Source organism: Dendropsophus ebraccatus, chromosome 5, assembly GCF_027789765.1.
Source record: "Dendropsophus ebraccatus isolate aDenEbr1 chromosome 5, aDenEbr1.pat, whole genome shotgun sequence".
NCBI classification, from domain to species: Eukaryota; Metazoa; Chordata; class Amphibia; order Anura; family Hylidae; genus Dendropsophus; species Dendropsophus ebraccatus.
The window spans coordinates 56100295-56117480 of NC_091458.1; the positions used below are offsets into that span (position 1 = coordinate 56100295).

The window sequence follows — 17186 nt, forward strand, 5'->3', positions numbered from 1 at the left end:
AATAGTCTTCCTAAAACCCAAAACCCAGGAAGAGGAAGGGTATATAGAATTGTAACAGTACATCACAAAGTGTGCGTGTAATATAGTATTGGTGGGAGGGATGTAATAAGAAGACAAGTGAACACCCCCATTGGTATTATTTTATGTTTGATAAACTTTACCTTCTGACTTAAATCTGGCCATCTCTAGACTACTAAAATACACTACAGTGTCCAATATTATTGTACAAAGCTTTACAGATTCCGCTAGTATTTGTTGGGCAAAAATAGATCTAAGGTTATTGCTCATTTCTCCAGCTGTCATGCAATTATCTGGAAATAGAGCTGTAACTGGAGGAATGATGTCTCTATGTGGCTTTGGGTCTGTATCACCATGAAGAGTTCTAATAAACACTCGTAAAGAGGATTCAGATTTCAAAGCTTTATTACATGAAGTTTTCTTTGCTACCTTAAACAGTAACTTTTTCAGAACAGAGAAGAAATAAGAACAAGGTGCATAATGCTCATAACAGTGATCTCATCTGTACTTGAAGGTGCTTATACCAAAGTTCTGACAGCTTGTTCTACATCTGTACCTTCAAACAGAACAACCTGAGAGGTGAGATCAGCAACCTTGATGTGGTGACGAAGAGCAAGGTTGCCTAAAGGCAATTCTCAAAATTGTGTTTACTCAAGAAAGAGCTTTTAGAATTAAAGTGAATCAACAGGGTGATTTTATGCTCTTTAATGTGTATTATCTTACAAGGGTCGTGCATGATGTAATCGCATGGCCAGGCCACATGATCTATCACCATATTGTTTGTGCGGCCATTGGCTTGCATCCACCCATGTTTCGTGGGTGGTATAAATACGGATTTGGCTCCTTTCTGCCCATTGTAGGCTTATTGTTAGCCCAGGAGAGACCATTGCTTGTGTGAATGCTAGAGCAGGACCATGACTCTGAGGAAACCTTGACATTGTACACTGTGCTTGATCAAAGATCCTAATTTTTTAATATCTATAGAGCAGGTTTTTATTGTGTGTATACCAAGGGGAGTATGTACAGTAAGCACTCGCACCTGTAGGTTGCCATTGAACCTCCGTTTTTTTGGTCTGTATTTGCACCACATGCAGCGTGCAACCTACAGTGTTAACAAAGGCATAGGGGTGCTGCCAATTTTTGCTTTTTTTCTGTTTGTGCGGTCATTAATACACAGAGCGATGTGAGGCCAATAACGATTTTTATCGGATGCCCAAAATACCAGATCAGCTTGTTATTGATAATCTGCCAGTGTAAAAGGGCCTTTAGTTTGTAATCCAACCCAGATTCATCATCCGTCTGATAGCCCCTAAGTGTATTTGGCTGGTTTGGTTTATCATGTGCAACTCCATTTTTTGTCACATGTGACAACAGACAAATTGTTGGTCAAGTGTAACCACCATTTGCCGAAATCTAAGGAAACCTATAATAAATGTATCAGGATCATGTTCCCTTTTGGGGTTTCTGAGCAGATTTTTTTTTTTTTAGGTTGGTGCAAAACCAACAGGAAGTTGAGATATAATAAGTAGGGATGAGCGAACCGTCAGACTTTTGGTCCAACGGCATCTTCGCTCAATTAGTATGCCTGCGATCCCGGGTGCATAGTTGCGATCCCGGGAATCTGCGGGCAGGATCTTCCAGGGAATTCAAGATTCATTCCCTGGATTTCCAGGGAATGTATCTTGAATTCCCTGGAAGATACCGGCCGCAGATTCCCGGGATCGCAACTATGCACCCGGGATTGTAGGCATCGCACTGGAGTGAGCGGCTTTCAGACCGAAAGTTCTGCTCATATCTAATAAGCCAAGTAAGGTGTGAACATTCTCGAAAAGCATATTTTTCTATGTTACTTAGATTAATCACTAAAGATGAGCAAAATTACAGTACAAAAGTGAATTGCTTTGTTAGCTCTGCAATCTGCTTATCAACCTGCTGCTTTTAAAAGTCCATGCAGCTCTGTGCTGCTCCACCCCAGGTGCCTGAAACTGCTGGATCCAGTCCTGGGAAGCTTCTCCCAGGACCGGATCCAGCTTTTCCAGGCACCTAGGGCAGAGCAGCACAGAAAGGCAACAGGCTGATAAACCAACTGCCGAGCTAACGAATGGATTTGCTTCATTGGTACTGTAAATCTGCTCATCTATAATCATTACCCCCCTTCTCCCCCCATTTATAATTGCATTGCAGAATAGCGTTCTTAGGTACCTTTACTGTCAAATACGATTGGTGTACAGTCATTGAGCTTCCTTTGCCAGGGGCAAAAATACACGGCACCTCCTTCAACTATCTGTGGTTGGCTTGTGTTTGCCTTGGGAGCGCCAATCAGGATGCTTACACTGCAAAAAGAAAAAAAAAAAAAAGAAATTACAAGGTAAATAATATGCTGTTAGATTAGATACCCGCTACATATACAGCCTTTGCCTTTACTTTAAAGGGGTTATCCAATGCTACAAAAACATGGCCCCACTTTTGCACCACTCTTTTTTCCAAGATTGGATGGGGTTTGAAACTCCGTTCCATTAAAGTAAATGCTCAGTTGCAAACTCCACCTGACCCGGAGACAAGAGTGGTGCAAAAGTGGCCATGTTTTTGAAGCGCTGGATAACCCCTTTAATAATCTCTAGCTAAAAAGGGGGGGGGGGGGGGGGGGTGACAAACCGGAAGCTCTAAACCCCATGATCATTCTTGTATCTCTAGTTCACTGAACTATACAGACATATGTGAATGATATTAGCAGCTCTTTTATAAGCCTTGTACATAGCTGTAGAAAAGCAAAAACCAAGCTAACAAGAAAATTCACATCGCCATGCAGTGGCTGGGAACACGGACTTTAACAAGGCATTCCACTTGTAATAAGTCAGTTTCACAGAAATAAAACATTTGTAATCCCTGCCAAAGCAATATGAAATTGGGATTCACAATTCATACACTCTCCATTCCGTCTTAATATTTTGTGGTAGAAGAATCATGAACTTGGCATCTGGATAATAATTTGTGGAGAACAGATGGGACGGTGTAGTTGACTATAAATGAATAGACTAAGCATGTAAAGTACAAGCCTAATAATGTTATATTGAGAAGTTGGATACAGACGTAACAGGCCATAGAAGTCTAAATATTTAGGTGGTTTTTTTTTTTACTCATTTCATGACACCATACAAAACATGCACATTTGCAACTACAATGAAGATTTTTTTTCTTCTAGATCTCTGTAAACATCCTAGTTTATAAGAAACCAATGTAAGCTTTAGGTATGTGGAACTGGACGTCAATAAAAAGCCCTTATCCTTAACCAATTACTTCTTTGTCATGCATGGCTTATTACTTAAGAAGGGCCCTTTGATGCATAAACAGGTGTTCAAGCCAGAACCTTATTTTCCCTTCACTCCAACTGATATAGCGCTGCAATCAAACAGAAGATCCCATTAACGTCTGGGCAAGATTGACACGGGAGTAGTCGCAGGTGTACTCTAACAAGAGCATTATCTCATAGCAGCTGCAAAGTGCTAACCTCTTACAGGTAATTGAACTTAATGTCCCAATATAGCTTGTCTTTTAGCCTCTTTGGGTCAATGCAGGAATATGCAATGTATATTGAAAAAATAAATAAATAAATAAAAAACAATAGGTTATACAGTGTATAGATATCTCCAAAAAGAAACCATATCACAACTGTTTGGGGTACCAGGTTCAATATAGGTAATTGAATCTAGGAGTAATAGACTAAACTAAACATTAATTATCTATATACAAAGAAGAGGTCACAAGTACAGCCACAGATTCAAAGTGCCCATCATAATACAATATAGCCAGTCTTATCTGCTGAAACGTTGCCTTTTTGTATGATGGTGAACTCTAAACTCTGGACTCTCTACCTGTAACCCTCTGTCTATACTGTGGCCTGTATATGGTTGTTACTATGGATTGATCATCGACAAAGAAAATTAGTCAGAGAGGCTATTCAGCGCTAAATACATGACCACTTTTTTCCCAGAGACAGCACCACTCTTGTCTTCAGTTCAAGTGTTATTTGCAATTAAGCTCCAATCACTTCAATGGAACAGAGTCGCAAAACTCAAGACATTTGTGCTGTCTCTGGAAGAAAGTGGCCATGTTTTTCTAACCCCTTTAAGAGCAAGAAAATGACTCTAAAGGCTGAATGGTAAACTGGGAAACTCAACTGATAACAGAAAATCTCAAAGATTTGAAAACTTTAGTTCTGAACAGCAGAATCTTCAATACACATTAATTCTGACGATAGTACTGCTCAAGGCGATGATGCGTTCCACATGAACAGAGCCTTGTATCAGCCTCATGAAAGCACAATGGTGCTGTGCCCTCTGGAGTGCAAGTCCGTGATCATTTGCACATAGCATTACATAGAAGAATTCCAAGCACCATTAGCTTCACTGGATAACAAAATGATCTGTTCTACATCATCAAATCAAGTGACTTTTGTTCACATCTTAACTTCTCAATATTTAACCTTTAATGTTCACGTACACGTACATAGTTCTATTCTGGAAGGAAACTAGTGACAGCTAAAATGTGCAAATACCAATTGTAGCACTGATGGCCCAAAACTAGAGATTAATTTGGGCAGACTTAAGTTGGAGGGCTGGCATATAGGGTTGTGATCATAAATGAATATGACAAGCTATTGTTTTATTAACCCATGTCCCCCCCACCCCCACCCCCAAATCTTTACAGATTGAAATTTATAGCTAGTTTGTTGAAGGCAGCGTATGATGGTCAGCCATTGTAGGTGGGGAAAAGTTAATGTAGACCAATTATGACCTTATGATCAATGTCTGTCAGGTAAAGGCAGCAATCTGTTGAAAGGTATATCTATCATGTTGGATTTTATGGTTGGTACAATCAATACATGTTGTTCATACCATCAATAACAGCCAATACCAGAACCTTCACAAATAAATAAAGAGAGTCAGGAGGCCTCCAAACAAATAAGATGGCAAGCCAGTCCCACTGATATTATCAGATTTGGCCAGTATTAAAAGGGTAACTCCAAAATTTGATGTCTACCTGATTTTGAGACCAGGTGTGGAGAGACTCGTTCCAAACTGGGCAGTTCAGTTGTCCAGGCCATCATACAACACCCAGTTGTGTGCACAAGCTTTTTCAAAGTAATAGTCCTTGCTGTATGCTGGACAGTTCCCTTAGCAACCTGACAACCCAGCATGGCATGGCGTATCTGGTATGTGACACTGGAGATTGGGCAGGAGTTAAACTTTGGAGATACACTTTAATGAAATCACAATCATTAGAGAATTCAGACCTAGACAATAAAAATAAAAAAATAAAAACCGGATATACACTCCCAATATCAATTATATATAAAAATATTTGAATAGCAACCATATAAAAAGCACAAAACTATAATAAAATATATATGTTTTACACACATATACACACACACACACGTTTTGCTCTAACTGGTCTTTCAAAAAAAATAATAATAATGAGGAAAAAGTAAAACATCACACAAGTTTCCATGAGATCAAGGTCTTTCGTATGCACTCATGCTTTTATGCTGATGAATTCTTTAATCAGGACATATATCAATCACCTAGTTGATTGAGATAGGCTAGACCGTCTCCTCCCAGCGGGAAACAGCCAAGCTTCCCATTTCCCCTGGAGTCGAGAGACATGCTTGAGCCATTGCATCAGCGTAGCAACAATCAGCCACCAACGTGAACATCCTTCCCTTATTCTGAATGCATTGTGTTAATGAAGAACCTGCAAACTAAGACAACCAACCTCGTTTAGAGAGGGTTAATGTCCAGAAATTCATTGTTCTTTCTTTACTAAACAGCGGCCTCAACTGAAAAGACGGAAATGGCAGCATTATCCTATGGAGAATGTCTGGATTGTAACCCTGGGCTCCGGAAAAGAGGGGGAGACATGGAACCCTGAACAACATAACAATGTAAAGAACTCTAGCAGAGATGAAATCTGTACAGAAAAATGTTCCGTCTTAACAAGGAAGTGAATACAATGGGAAATGCCATTACAATACATCACTGCTAACAAATACTGACATTCTAGGAAAGCGACACACTGTAATAAAGTACATTTAGATAGCATGGGCAATTCACAATACTGACCTAAGGAAAGTTGCAAATGCATACCAGAGTACTGTATAATTTTTAATTGATGTATAGGTTGTTAATTATAGCGGTACCCATGTAAAAGTGACCATACACCTTCCATAACTCTCTGCTGAACAACCTTTTGGATTACTGGTTTCTCCCATTTTAATTACAGGCATGAATGTTTGATATGGTTGAATGTTAATGTGTTCTCTATGATAAGGGGAAAGCTGCAGCCGGACTGTTCTGGCCCTGGCTTATCTCTCCAAAAACAGTCCTGCAGTGAAAATCCAGGTTTTGTCTGACTTCAGTAAGAAGTATTTGGGCACCTTAAAAGCCAAAAAGACAGTGGGTTTCATCCGAAAATCTTATGGCCACTGAGATCCTTACAGATTAAGTTGGTGCGGAGAATTGTCGGGCAGCGAAAATTTAGCTTACTAATATCATATGTATATCTCTAAGGGAATGTTGGCACCAGAAAAAAAAGTCTGGTTCACCCCTCTGCTCACCACTGACAACATGAACAATCATGTGTATGAAGAAGTATGGCTGCCTTAAGAGCACCAAGTCTATGCTGCTTGTCATAAAGGATAAGGTTCACTATGACTGCCCCTGGTCACCACAGTAGAGAAGCTCTCTTCTTTCAACCTTCCACATTAAAGATTATAAAATCTTGAAGCTTTGGGTGAAGTTGTTCCTGGCATAAATATTAGCTACATGTTAAGAGATACATTTATTAATTTGTTGCGTTGTCCTCAATAACACATCAATCATAAATATTGACATTTCTCAGCATCTTGAGTCAAGATAACCAATTCTACGGTACATTACACTCATGCCTTATTGTCCATATTTACCTTTACTTATATTTCCTAACTTACGGAAGTTTTAAAAAGTCTCCCGTTGCTGATTGGTAACTTTATTGATGTACACAGTGCCTAGTTTTTCTCCTGCTGAGTCTGCATATTCCAAGTCTATGATATGTACAGACCAGCAGGATATTCACATTGACACTTACTGTACATTGGTAAACAATTTCAAAACATGTTCAATGGATCACAATGCCCATACTAATGCGTACATGAGCAATGCCTCCAATGCGTACGTGAGCATCAAAACTGGAGCATGGAGCTATGCACGAATATGCCCTGGTCTGATCATTTACCTGTTACATTATATGGAGAGCCAGGCTTGTATGTTGCCAACCTCAGCCAGATCTGATACCTGTATCCATCATAGGAAAGAGGGTATTTTGACACCTACTGTACGATCTACCTAATCACTGTTACAAACTACAACACCAATACATGCCAAAAGGTATTCCCTCATAGAAGTGGCCTCCCTCGGCAGAGTAATGTATCCTGGCACATTGCAAAAATTCTTCAGAAATTTTTGTAGACAGGACAAGGAGTTAGGTTTTAACTTGGCCTCATAATTCATTATCTATGGCATGTGCTGGAGAATCATGTCCAATCTGATGAGGGCACACCACATAAGGAATTTGCTTCTAACATCTTAGGTCAGGTTCACACCACAATTTGGCCATAAACAGTCATCTGGTGACTACTTTTAGGTCTTTGTATAAAAGTTTTTAGGCATATCTACAAAATAATAATTCAGAATCTAACCATAAAAAAACACCAAGGTACTGCCTAAACAATAATGCATAACAACCTCAGTGTCATGAAAAAAAAAAGGTATTTTATAATAGACACAGTGTGCAGCGAATATTGTATACATATACACATATTAGACAATGTTAACTAATTGCCTGTTAGTGACAGAAAGGTGACCTGCATTATGGAATGTCTATAGCGAAATATCAGAGGACAGAGGACAATGTGTAGAGCACAGAATACAAGCAATGCAAAGAATTTCCATGAAAAATATTTTATACAAATAAATGACCCTGCGTGGCTTTGAAATGGAACTCATTCATAGCCCGAGGCAGAGTTCGGCAACAGGGTGCAGGCTGCTTTAGCAGTGCTGTAGTTAAAGTCTAAGCAACAAAAACATATTTAGATAGGACAAGCTCCAAACCACAGTGCTGTGCCAACATACACAATAGAGTAACAGAGGTCTGTCAGGAGCGCTCAGGTCAGCAGCAAGACACAGGGATTATGTCAGCCCCTGCCGCGTGAACCTATTTTTTTTTAGCACTGACTTTGTCCTGTTAAAGGAACACTCTAGGAAAAATGAATTGGTTACGACAGGGCATTAAAGGTGGTGCATGACTTCCTCTTTTTGGAGTCACACACTGCCCCCAGTGTCCGTAACTAGGCATAACACTTGTTTTTTCCTAGGGGGCTTATTCAGTTTGAAAATACTCTTTCCTGTGTGATTATATTAATAGACTTATGCCTCTGGCAATTTTAATGTTGTGCTGCTAGAGAGCTAAGAGTTGAAACTAATCTATTAATGCAAAATGGGCTCAGACACAGCTTGAATTAAGACCACCCACATTAATCTAAGGTGTATGGGGGCCTTCTAACTCTCCAATGACAGATGTTGACGTAGATATGGATCAGGCAGGATGGATTTTTAACTTATTGACCCCTTTGTTCTTGGAGGGATAAACCAGTGCCTGTCTGGCGGAGGAAATATGTGAACATTCACTCATGCCGATCAAGTCATGTGTATGGGAAAGTCGGAAAAGATAACTGTTGACTGAATGATCATTCAGCCATCAGTAATTGAAGGTGTATAGGCACCTTTAGTTTCAGGATTTGTCTAAATATCTTTTTTCTGCACTTTTTCCAAATAAAGCCATTGGCTAGAAATGTTGGTCACCCTGCCAAAAGGAATGGGACAGGGACACAGAGAAAAAAAGAGGAAAAAGTACATATGTAATAAGAGGGAAGGTGATAACCTTTCCACTCAAGTCAGTGGGTGCAGAACATTGTGACTTCCATTACGAATGGATGTCCCAACGAAAATCTGAGCATAGTCTAATACAGGCTGTCATTGGTAGCAAATATTGAGTTGTATACATGTATATACTGACATTTTCCAGTGCAGCATATACACACAATGCTAGTTATAGAGAACTATCACATCATATTTGCCTGGGATATAAATATGCTAAAGCCAAAGTTTTTGTAATCAATGCAATGTGTTCTTTTCACTGTGGAAAAAAACCCTCAGTGTTTAAAAAGAAGCATTTTACTTTTCATGTATATCCCAGGACATGGGCCATTAAATTCTTAAAGACTGAATGGCTAGGACTATGACTGCAAGTTCACAAGAGTTATACAAATATTCATCAACTCTAATTCATAGGAGAAGTTACTCCTAGGTCAGAGACAGAATCCAGAAGGAACAGTTCAGATGTCTATACGTTTTACAGCAGTGAACATGCCACGTTCCCTTTCATGGGTCACCTGGGGACGCACGAATACGAGAGCGCAGACTATTGGAATCTGAACAGTGTCATTAAGGGAGGGGGGGGGGTGATAGAATGAAGTGTGTGTGTGTGTGGGGGGGGGGAATCTCTTCTGCTTAACTTCATTGCAATTGCTCGGCGTCTATCCCTACAGAAGTTGCATTTCTGCCAATATGAACACGTATCATCCCCTTGTGCAACTCGCCACAAAAAACAAGCCAGGAGCCAAACCATTGACATACTGCCAAAGCTTCCTACAGCTGTTACATGACCAGAGAGATGCAGATAGGGGAATTCTGGAATGCAAAGTAAAACTGAAGCTTCAAAAGGTGCTCGGCCACAGTTACAAAAATAAATTTTTATATAGGAATTCTTTACTATAAATAATAAAATATCCCAAGACGACCGGGTAATAGTATGGAATGAATCCCAGCATATATTACATATTAAAAGACCAATGACTCGAAGTAAACTTCAGTACAGTTCTTCACGCATGCACTTCATATGCTCTCCCTCACACAGTAATTTAACCTTTTAAAGTCACAGGATTATCCCCCCCCCCTCCTCCCCACCCGCCTGACTCCACACTGTTCAGTGCCTATACAATATACCTCTTTCATCCAGCTGTTTTTTGTTGTCGTGACAACTGCTCCAAAAACACAACTACTCTAATCGATTCCAAGCAAAACAGGCAGCAGAGGTCACATGGACACAGCTGCTTTACAGGGTGTGAAGAGTGGGTGGGAGGTAATGCTGTCATACAGCACTCCAGGCAACATGTAAATGGAGATCCAGCACAAGGTGTGTCCAGCCGTTCTGAGGTTCCATACTTAATACTTTATTAGTTGGAATGTGTAGAATTTACTTTTTATTTTTAGGTCAGAGACAAATCACAATTTGTTTTCTGTCATTTTTAGAGATGAGCGAAGCGGGTTCGGGTTCGAGTCCATCCGAACCCAAACTTTCGGCATTTGATTAGCTGAGGCTGCTGAAGTTGGATAAAGCTCTAAGGTTGTCTGGAAAACATGGATACAGTCAATGACTATATCCATGTATTCCACATAGCCTTAGGGCTTTATCTAACGTCAGCAGCCACCGCTAATCAAATGCCGAAAGTTCGGGTTCGGATGGACTCGAGCATGCTCCAGGTTCGCTCATCTCTAGTCATTTTAGACCCACTTAATGTTAAAGCATTGCAGTCATTTAAATAAACTTTTAACATGACGCACAGACATCAAAAGTTTAGATTGTTTGGGGCGTCAGTGCCAGGACCCACTAAAGTCATTAGATATAGCCGGGAGAAGCACGGAACATCATGCTTCACTCCCTGGCTCGCCGCTCAGTCCAACCAACTGTAGAAGCTGGGTGCATAGACATTCAATAAAGCCCATCTCCCTACAACTTTTGGCATTTTACTTCAAACAGAAACATGCTATAGTATTTGGTGTGTATCCGGAGGGACACGGGAAAAAACACGTGGTGAATCGATTAAAAAAAAAAAAAAAAAAAAAAAACACCTGACATGCAAGTTGTTTGTACCCTCACCTGAAGCCCACTAACCCTAGATGAAAGGTTAAATTACTTTACCATGAACTGTGCTTCCATTACTGCAGCTCAGCTCCTACTGAAGCAAAGTAGTGCTGAGCGCCATAACCCATCTTGACCACTGCACAGAGGATGGAGCTGTTCTGCTCTGTTTAGCTGTTTATGCCAGTCACAAAGCTCTGGCAAACAGCTGATCGGTGAGAGTCTGAATTCCAGCATCAGCTCCAATCTGATACTGATCAACTTTGAGCCTGAGGACAGCCGAACAAATTTTACACATACTACATTCTTGGCCAAGCAGAAGCAATGGGCAATAGTGCTTGGCCAATCACTTCCACCCCTTCATTCAAGCAACTGGTGGGGGTCTCAGCACCTGATATGTAACTATGTGACATGTCTGATATGTAACTATGACATGTCAGAAGTTTGTTTAAAATGAAGGCACACTTTAATGGCTTTTCTTAGTAGGATAATTTCCCACATACACAAAGCTTCTCTTTCACAAAAAAAATGGGTTCATGCTCAAAGAACAAAAATATATAACCAACTTGACCAGATATTATCATTCATACTGCTGCAATACTGATCTTAAAGGGATAGAACACCCTATTCTCATCTAACCACACTCCCCTGGGGTCATCTTGGCAGCGACATCCTGCTCAGCCAACCAACTTAAGTAGGACAGCATCACAGCCAGTCTGGAACGTCACTTTGTATAGAAAGGACGGGGAGAAGACAGGAGGGATAACTGATAACCCATCTGTTATTGAAGGTGTATTGGGACCTTTACAGTATCATGGAAATATTTAATGTGTATATCCCAAAATTCTGCACTATAGTCACTAGTGTATACGTGAAACAAGGAGGAACACTTTTTTTGGTATTTAATAAATAAAAATACAAAACGAACCCAACCCATCTGAAGATGCTGCCAACTAATAGCCAGAAGGAAGGGTGAAAAGTCTGAGGTTCTCCCATTATGAGAACTTCAGAGGGAACATGGCTTCATTTATTAAAACTCTGTTAAGAGACATTGTATCAGCCCGGTCCACACCTCGGTTGGCAGGAGCACACACACTGAGCTCTTAAAATACCCAAGAATGAACACACAGTACTTATAAAATATCCTGACCACTAAATGAAAAAGAACATATATGAATAAATTGCAGTAGAGCTCTCCAGGTCAGAGAATGAGCTATTAGAAAGTAAAGCCATGATTCCAGGCAGCCTTACACACATTACCCATTAGCTAGTCTATTATACAGGAGATGGAAGGGTGGGGTCCCTTTAAAGGGAACAGGTTCCCTTTAACCCTAGAATGCATGACATCACAAATCTACACCTTCACGTAATGGGGGACTTTTAGAAAACTCACATAACTTTTACAAGTTAATTTTAAAATTGCAAAATAAAGATATGCCTAATGTACAACATATTATAATTTTTATTGAGAAATCAACAAAAACACTTGCCACAAGCAAGTTCCATGCATGAGCCCTATTAAAGGGTACCTGTCATCAGGGCTGCTACCGGATCTATGGTAAATTCCACTGAGGGTGGAAATAGTGAAAGATTCCCTTTAAGACTGCATCTGGGACTCTCGAGGAACGCATACTAACTGTGCTGGATGGCAATACTGCCTAAATTATGACAGCAAATATATGTATGTATTCACACACATGCTGTAATAAATATATTTTTTCTTCACAGTATCTTTTATCTTTGCAATTTAGAACGATAATGGCAGACCTAAGAACAAGGAGGACAGCCTGTTATCTGGCTAACATGTGTTGACAGACAAAAAAGGGACTTTCAGAGCCAGAGGAAATGGAATTGAAGATTAAAAGGTCACCATATAGACCAAACAAATGAAATCTAGCTTCTATCGCTGGTTTACAGGGCACTACAAATTGTAATAACATAGCTAAATACCGAGACAATACATTTCTGGAAATACCAATGCAAATATAGGCAATGTTCCCTCACAGTACTTTTGCAACCAAAACCAGGAGTGGATTGAAAACACAGAAAGGCTTTGTTCGCCTTTCTGTATTTTCTATCCATTCCTGGTTTTGGTTGCACAACAGTAGGCAAAAATACTGTGTGTGAACATAGCCTTTGGGTGTGTTCACACGTACAGGATCCGCAGCAGATTTGATGGCGCAGATTTGAAGTTGGAGATTCAAAGCAAATCAAGTCTGGCCCATCAAATCTGCTGCAGATCCTGTATGTGTGAGGGCACCCTTAAAAGAAATTTTCCACTTTCAGAAACATGTTAAGGGCAGGGACTGCTTCAGATTTTTGCGGGCTCTTGATTGACAGAGCCTCAGCGGGCCCCTCATTCATATATACACACACACAACCCTTACAGCTCAGTCTTCCTCTGCCCAGCTGATCTCCACACTGTAGTATTGAGGACCTGTGGGTCATGTGATCAGGTCCTTCCTCCCTCTTTCTCTCTGCAGGACGCTGCTCTCTCTCTCTCTTTTCAGATGTTCAGTGCTCACCCCTAACTACAGTGAGCAGGCTGCACATCAGAACACCGGGCCCCTCTCCCTCTCTGGGCTCCTGGAGTAGCTAAATAAGCCAATATCAGACTGTGGGTTTCTCAAGACTAGGAGTAGCAGACGTGTGAAATGTAGCACAACAATATAGGGATTAACCTCTAATTTCTTACCAGGAATTTTATTAAGATCATGTTTCCGTTTTTTATTTTTTAATAATTAAATCCTAAGTAGTTTGAGGTCCCCATAATAAAACGAACAACAAGGCAATCACAAGGAGGCATTTCATTTCTTCTTATTGTGATGTAGCCCAGTGTTACTTTATTACACTTAACACAAGATGAAGAAACAGGCGCTGTCCTTGAAGGCGACAATTACAAAAAAAACAACAGGTGTGGGAAACCACAGACCTACAGCAGGCAGCCAAAACATCTCACCCCATCACTTTCTCAGGGTTGGGTCTACCTTCACTGAAGAACGGACATTGCTCACAGAACACAGAAGAGAGATTCCGTTTAATCTCAGAATACATGAATATGTTTGTTTATGTTTATATGATCAATCTAAAAAATGAATAGTAATGTATATGCACATACAAAAGCAACATGGTACTATGACTACATAGTTAAATAGTGGGTAACCCATCAGTGTGATCCCATACCATTTAAAAAAAAAAATCTTATCTTCCTCTAAAAAGATGAGAATCTTGATGGGCTGTGTAGACCTGAAAGTTATGAAAATAGATCTCCATCAGTGACTTCCTATGGGGCTATGTTTACACACTTTTTTTGCAGTGATAAGAGTTTATTGAGCACTATACTCAAGTCAAGCATTTGCCTTGAATGTTTCACTCAAGTAACGAGCCCCTTTAAAAATAATGTGAGACAAAGGCATTTAACCAGGTGCCCCTACTTGGCAGAGTGGAGGGTACCTGGTGCACCTGAAGTGATAGCATGGCTGCAAGGGACTAAAGTTATACATACTGGTTAAAGTTATACATACCACTCCGGCCTTCTAGCTTCACTATCGCTGCTCAGCCAAAAAATAGCCAAGTGTGAACACAGCCTCACAAAGGGATACAATTCACCAGGAACTGGCTTGAAGGGCAGCAGTGATGGAAAGGGAAAGTAAAGGTTCTAAAGTCAACATAATACAGCAACAAAGGTCAAGCAAAATCATAACTTGTCAAGCTGTAGTCACCTGCGGCAAATCTAAAACAGCCCCATTCAGATAAATGGAACTAATGTTTAGATGCACAAAATGCTGGAATGAATCTACCATGTGTAGCCTGCCCTTACAATCCAGTGGTGAGGATTTTATAAGATTTCATTGTAAGGTTGTCCTACAAAGGTTCCACACATAAACCATGTACAGGCTTGGTATATTAAGGATAGTTTATGTTTTTTTCCCCACCTCAAATTAGCATTTTATTACACTGTAAACTTTTTCCCATAGAAACCCAACCATGTGTAGATACTTAAACTACAAGAACAGTCTGCGGTCAGTTATGTGAAGTGTTGAGTGTTCTAAGGATTTTTCTTTTAACCCTTTCCCGGACTCCTTGTCAAAACAAAGTATAGTAGGACAAGAGTAGTATATATCTATTGGAAACCTAAGTGACCAGGAGGTTGGAGTTCTCCACCAGAGCCCTGAGACAAGTGAAAGTCCCCAGCACCATAATGACCCAGGTACATAGTTGGCGCTTTCTGTGCTTCCAAGTTTACATCCTGTCATTATTGTCGCAGGAAATGTTCAGTGTCGTGACTGCTGAGAAAAACACACACAGGAAGAGCTTGTGTTTAACCCTCTCATTGCTGATGGTTGGGGGGGGGGGGGGGGGGTCATTTCCATGACAACTTATTGTTATAGAGTTGTATTATATTATCCAAATATGTGCAATGGATTCCAATTTTATGCTTTATAACAAATGAAAACCTTGCCTATTAAAATCAACCAGTTTGGTTGACATTATACTGGATTTAAAAAAAAAAAAAAATCAAGGCTGCTTTTTTCTAACAGTACACATTGTTTACAGGTCAGATTTTGCATTGCTCCTCCATGCCGATAATGTGGAGGGGGTTAGGATGGTAGTTGTGGCATTTTTATTTTGGGAAGAAATTCAATCCTGGAAAACACCTTTAAGAGCTCAAGGGTCATAGGGGCGGCTACAAACCACAGTATTCCAGCCTCCTTCCTCTTTCACACCTTCCTGCCCTGCATGATTCTCAATTCCCCCATACATACTCAGCTAAGTGTTCAAGTTAGAAACAAAGTCAGGCTGCATTTCCACGTTCCGTGATCCTTACGGATCACGGACGTGGAATGCATGTACCGTACAGCATCTGTAATTAGATGCTGGGAGCGGGGGAGACGGTATTCATAAGCGCTGCGCTGTAATGAATCAGCCATGTGGTGCTGTTACTACAGCGCGGCGCTTATGAATACAGTCTCCCCCGCTCCCAGCATCTAATCACAGATGCTGTCCGGGCGCGGGGGGACTCCGGTACATGCATTCCACGTCCGTGATCCGTCAGGATCACGGAACGTGGGAATGCAGCCTCAGACAAATTTCAGTTGAGCAGGTGGCCTTCTCATGAGTGGGGTGTCCCAGTTTCAATAGATTAGGGGTGTATAGGTTTCTTAAAATAGTCCTCAGCTAAATGAGCCTACAGCTGATGGCTATTAAGCCCCTGTCAGAAGTTTATGGCAGTGTCTCATTTCCCTCTCCCATGTTGAATAATGTGTGTGGGCCGTTTAACACCCCAGGGTGACAGGGCATGAAACCATGTACACAAGCCATACATACATCAGTATTTTGGCAACAGCTGGTCAACAGAAAGTGGTGAGCTTACTAGAAGCACTTTCCTTTATAAATGTCATGCTTCACGTGTTGCCAGTCTCGGAGGAGGAAAAAGTGAGGAAAAAGTGACTATGTTGGCCATTACCTCTGCCATAATCTCCAGCCTCTTTCTTAAAAGGTTCATCCCAATTTGTTTTTATGGTTCTTCTCCCATGAAAATTTAACTTTGATAATTTGATTGACAGAAGTTGTACTGTATCAGACCTAATAAGAGCTACTACTAAGACCGAATTATTACAACCACAACATAGGGCATCCAAACGTGGTTGTTCTCCACACTAGCAGCACAATGACCCATAGGCATGTTTGCCAGGAATGCTGTATTATGTTACAAAGGGCGATATCAGGCCAAAATGGTCTTCAACAAATGCACAGCTTCTGAGAACCAGTTCACTTCTGTCAGGCGTGCACATGGAATTTGCAGGCACAATACATTCTACTCTTTCATGTGTGGCTGGGTGTACCCCTTTCATACTTTCCTTCCAGTCTCACCCGTACTTTGGTATTTCTGAACAACTTGTGCCATCAACTTGTTTATTTCCTGCCAAGAACAGCTTAACTATTTGTACAAGACTGTTGCTGTTGCCAATAAGGAGAACAGAACTGGTAAATATTTCAGCTAATAGGAATAAACAGGGACACCCACTTCATACAGTCAGAGAGTGGAACCTCGGAGAGTAATTATACACTCACCAGCCACTTTATTAGGTACACCTGTCCAACTGCACGTTACCACTTAATTTCTAATCAGCCAATCACATGGCGGCAAC

General features: G+C 40.7%; 1 protein-coding gene across 1 annotated transcript in view; it reads right to left on the reverse strand.

Annotated features, from left to right (window-relative positions):
- The window catches only part of ITGA5 (integrin subunit alpha 5), a 74518-nt gene that overhangs the window by 34738 nt on the left and 22594 nt on the right, over positions 1 to 17186 (reverse strand). Inside the window, exon 2 of the mRNA XM_069970246.1 lies at positions 2221 to 2351. Coding sequence (XP_069826347.1) covers positions 2221 to 2351 — 131 coding nt within the window. The remainder of the gene's footprint in view (positions 1 to 2220; positions 2352 to 17186) is intronic.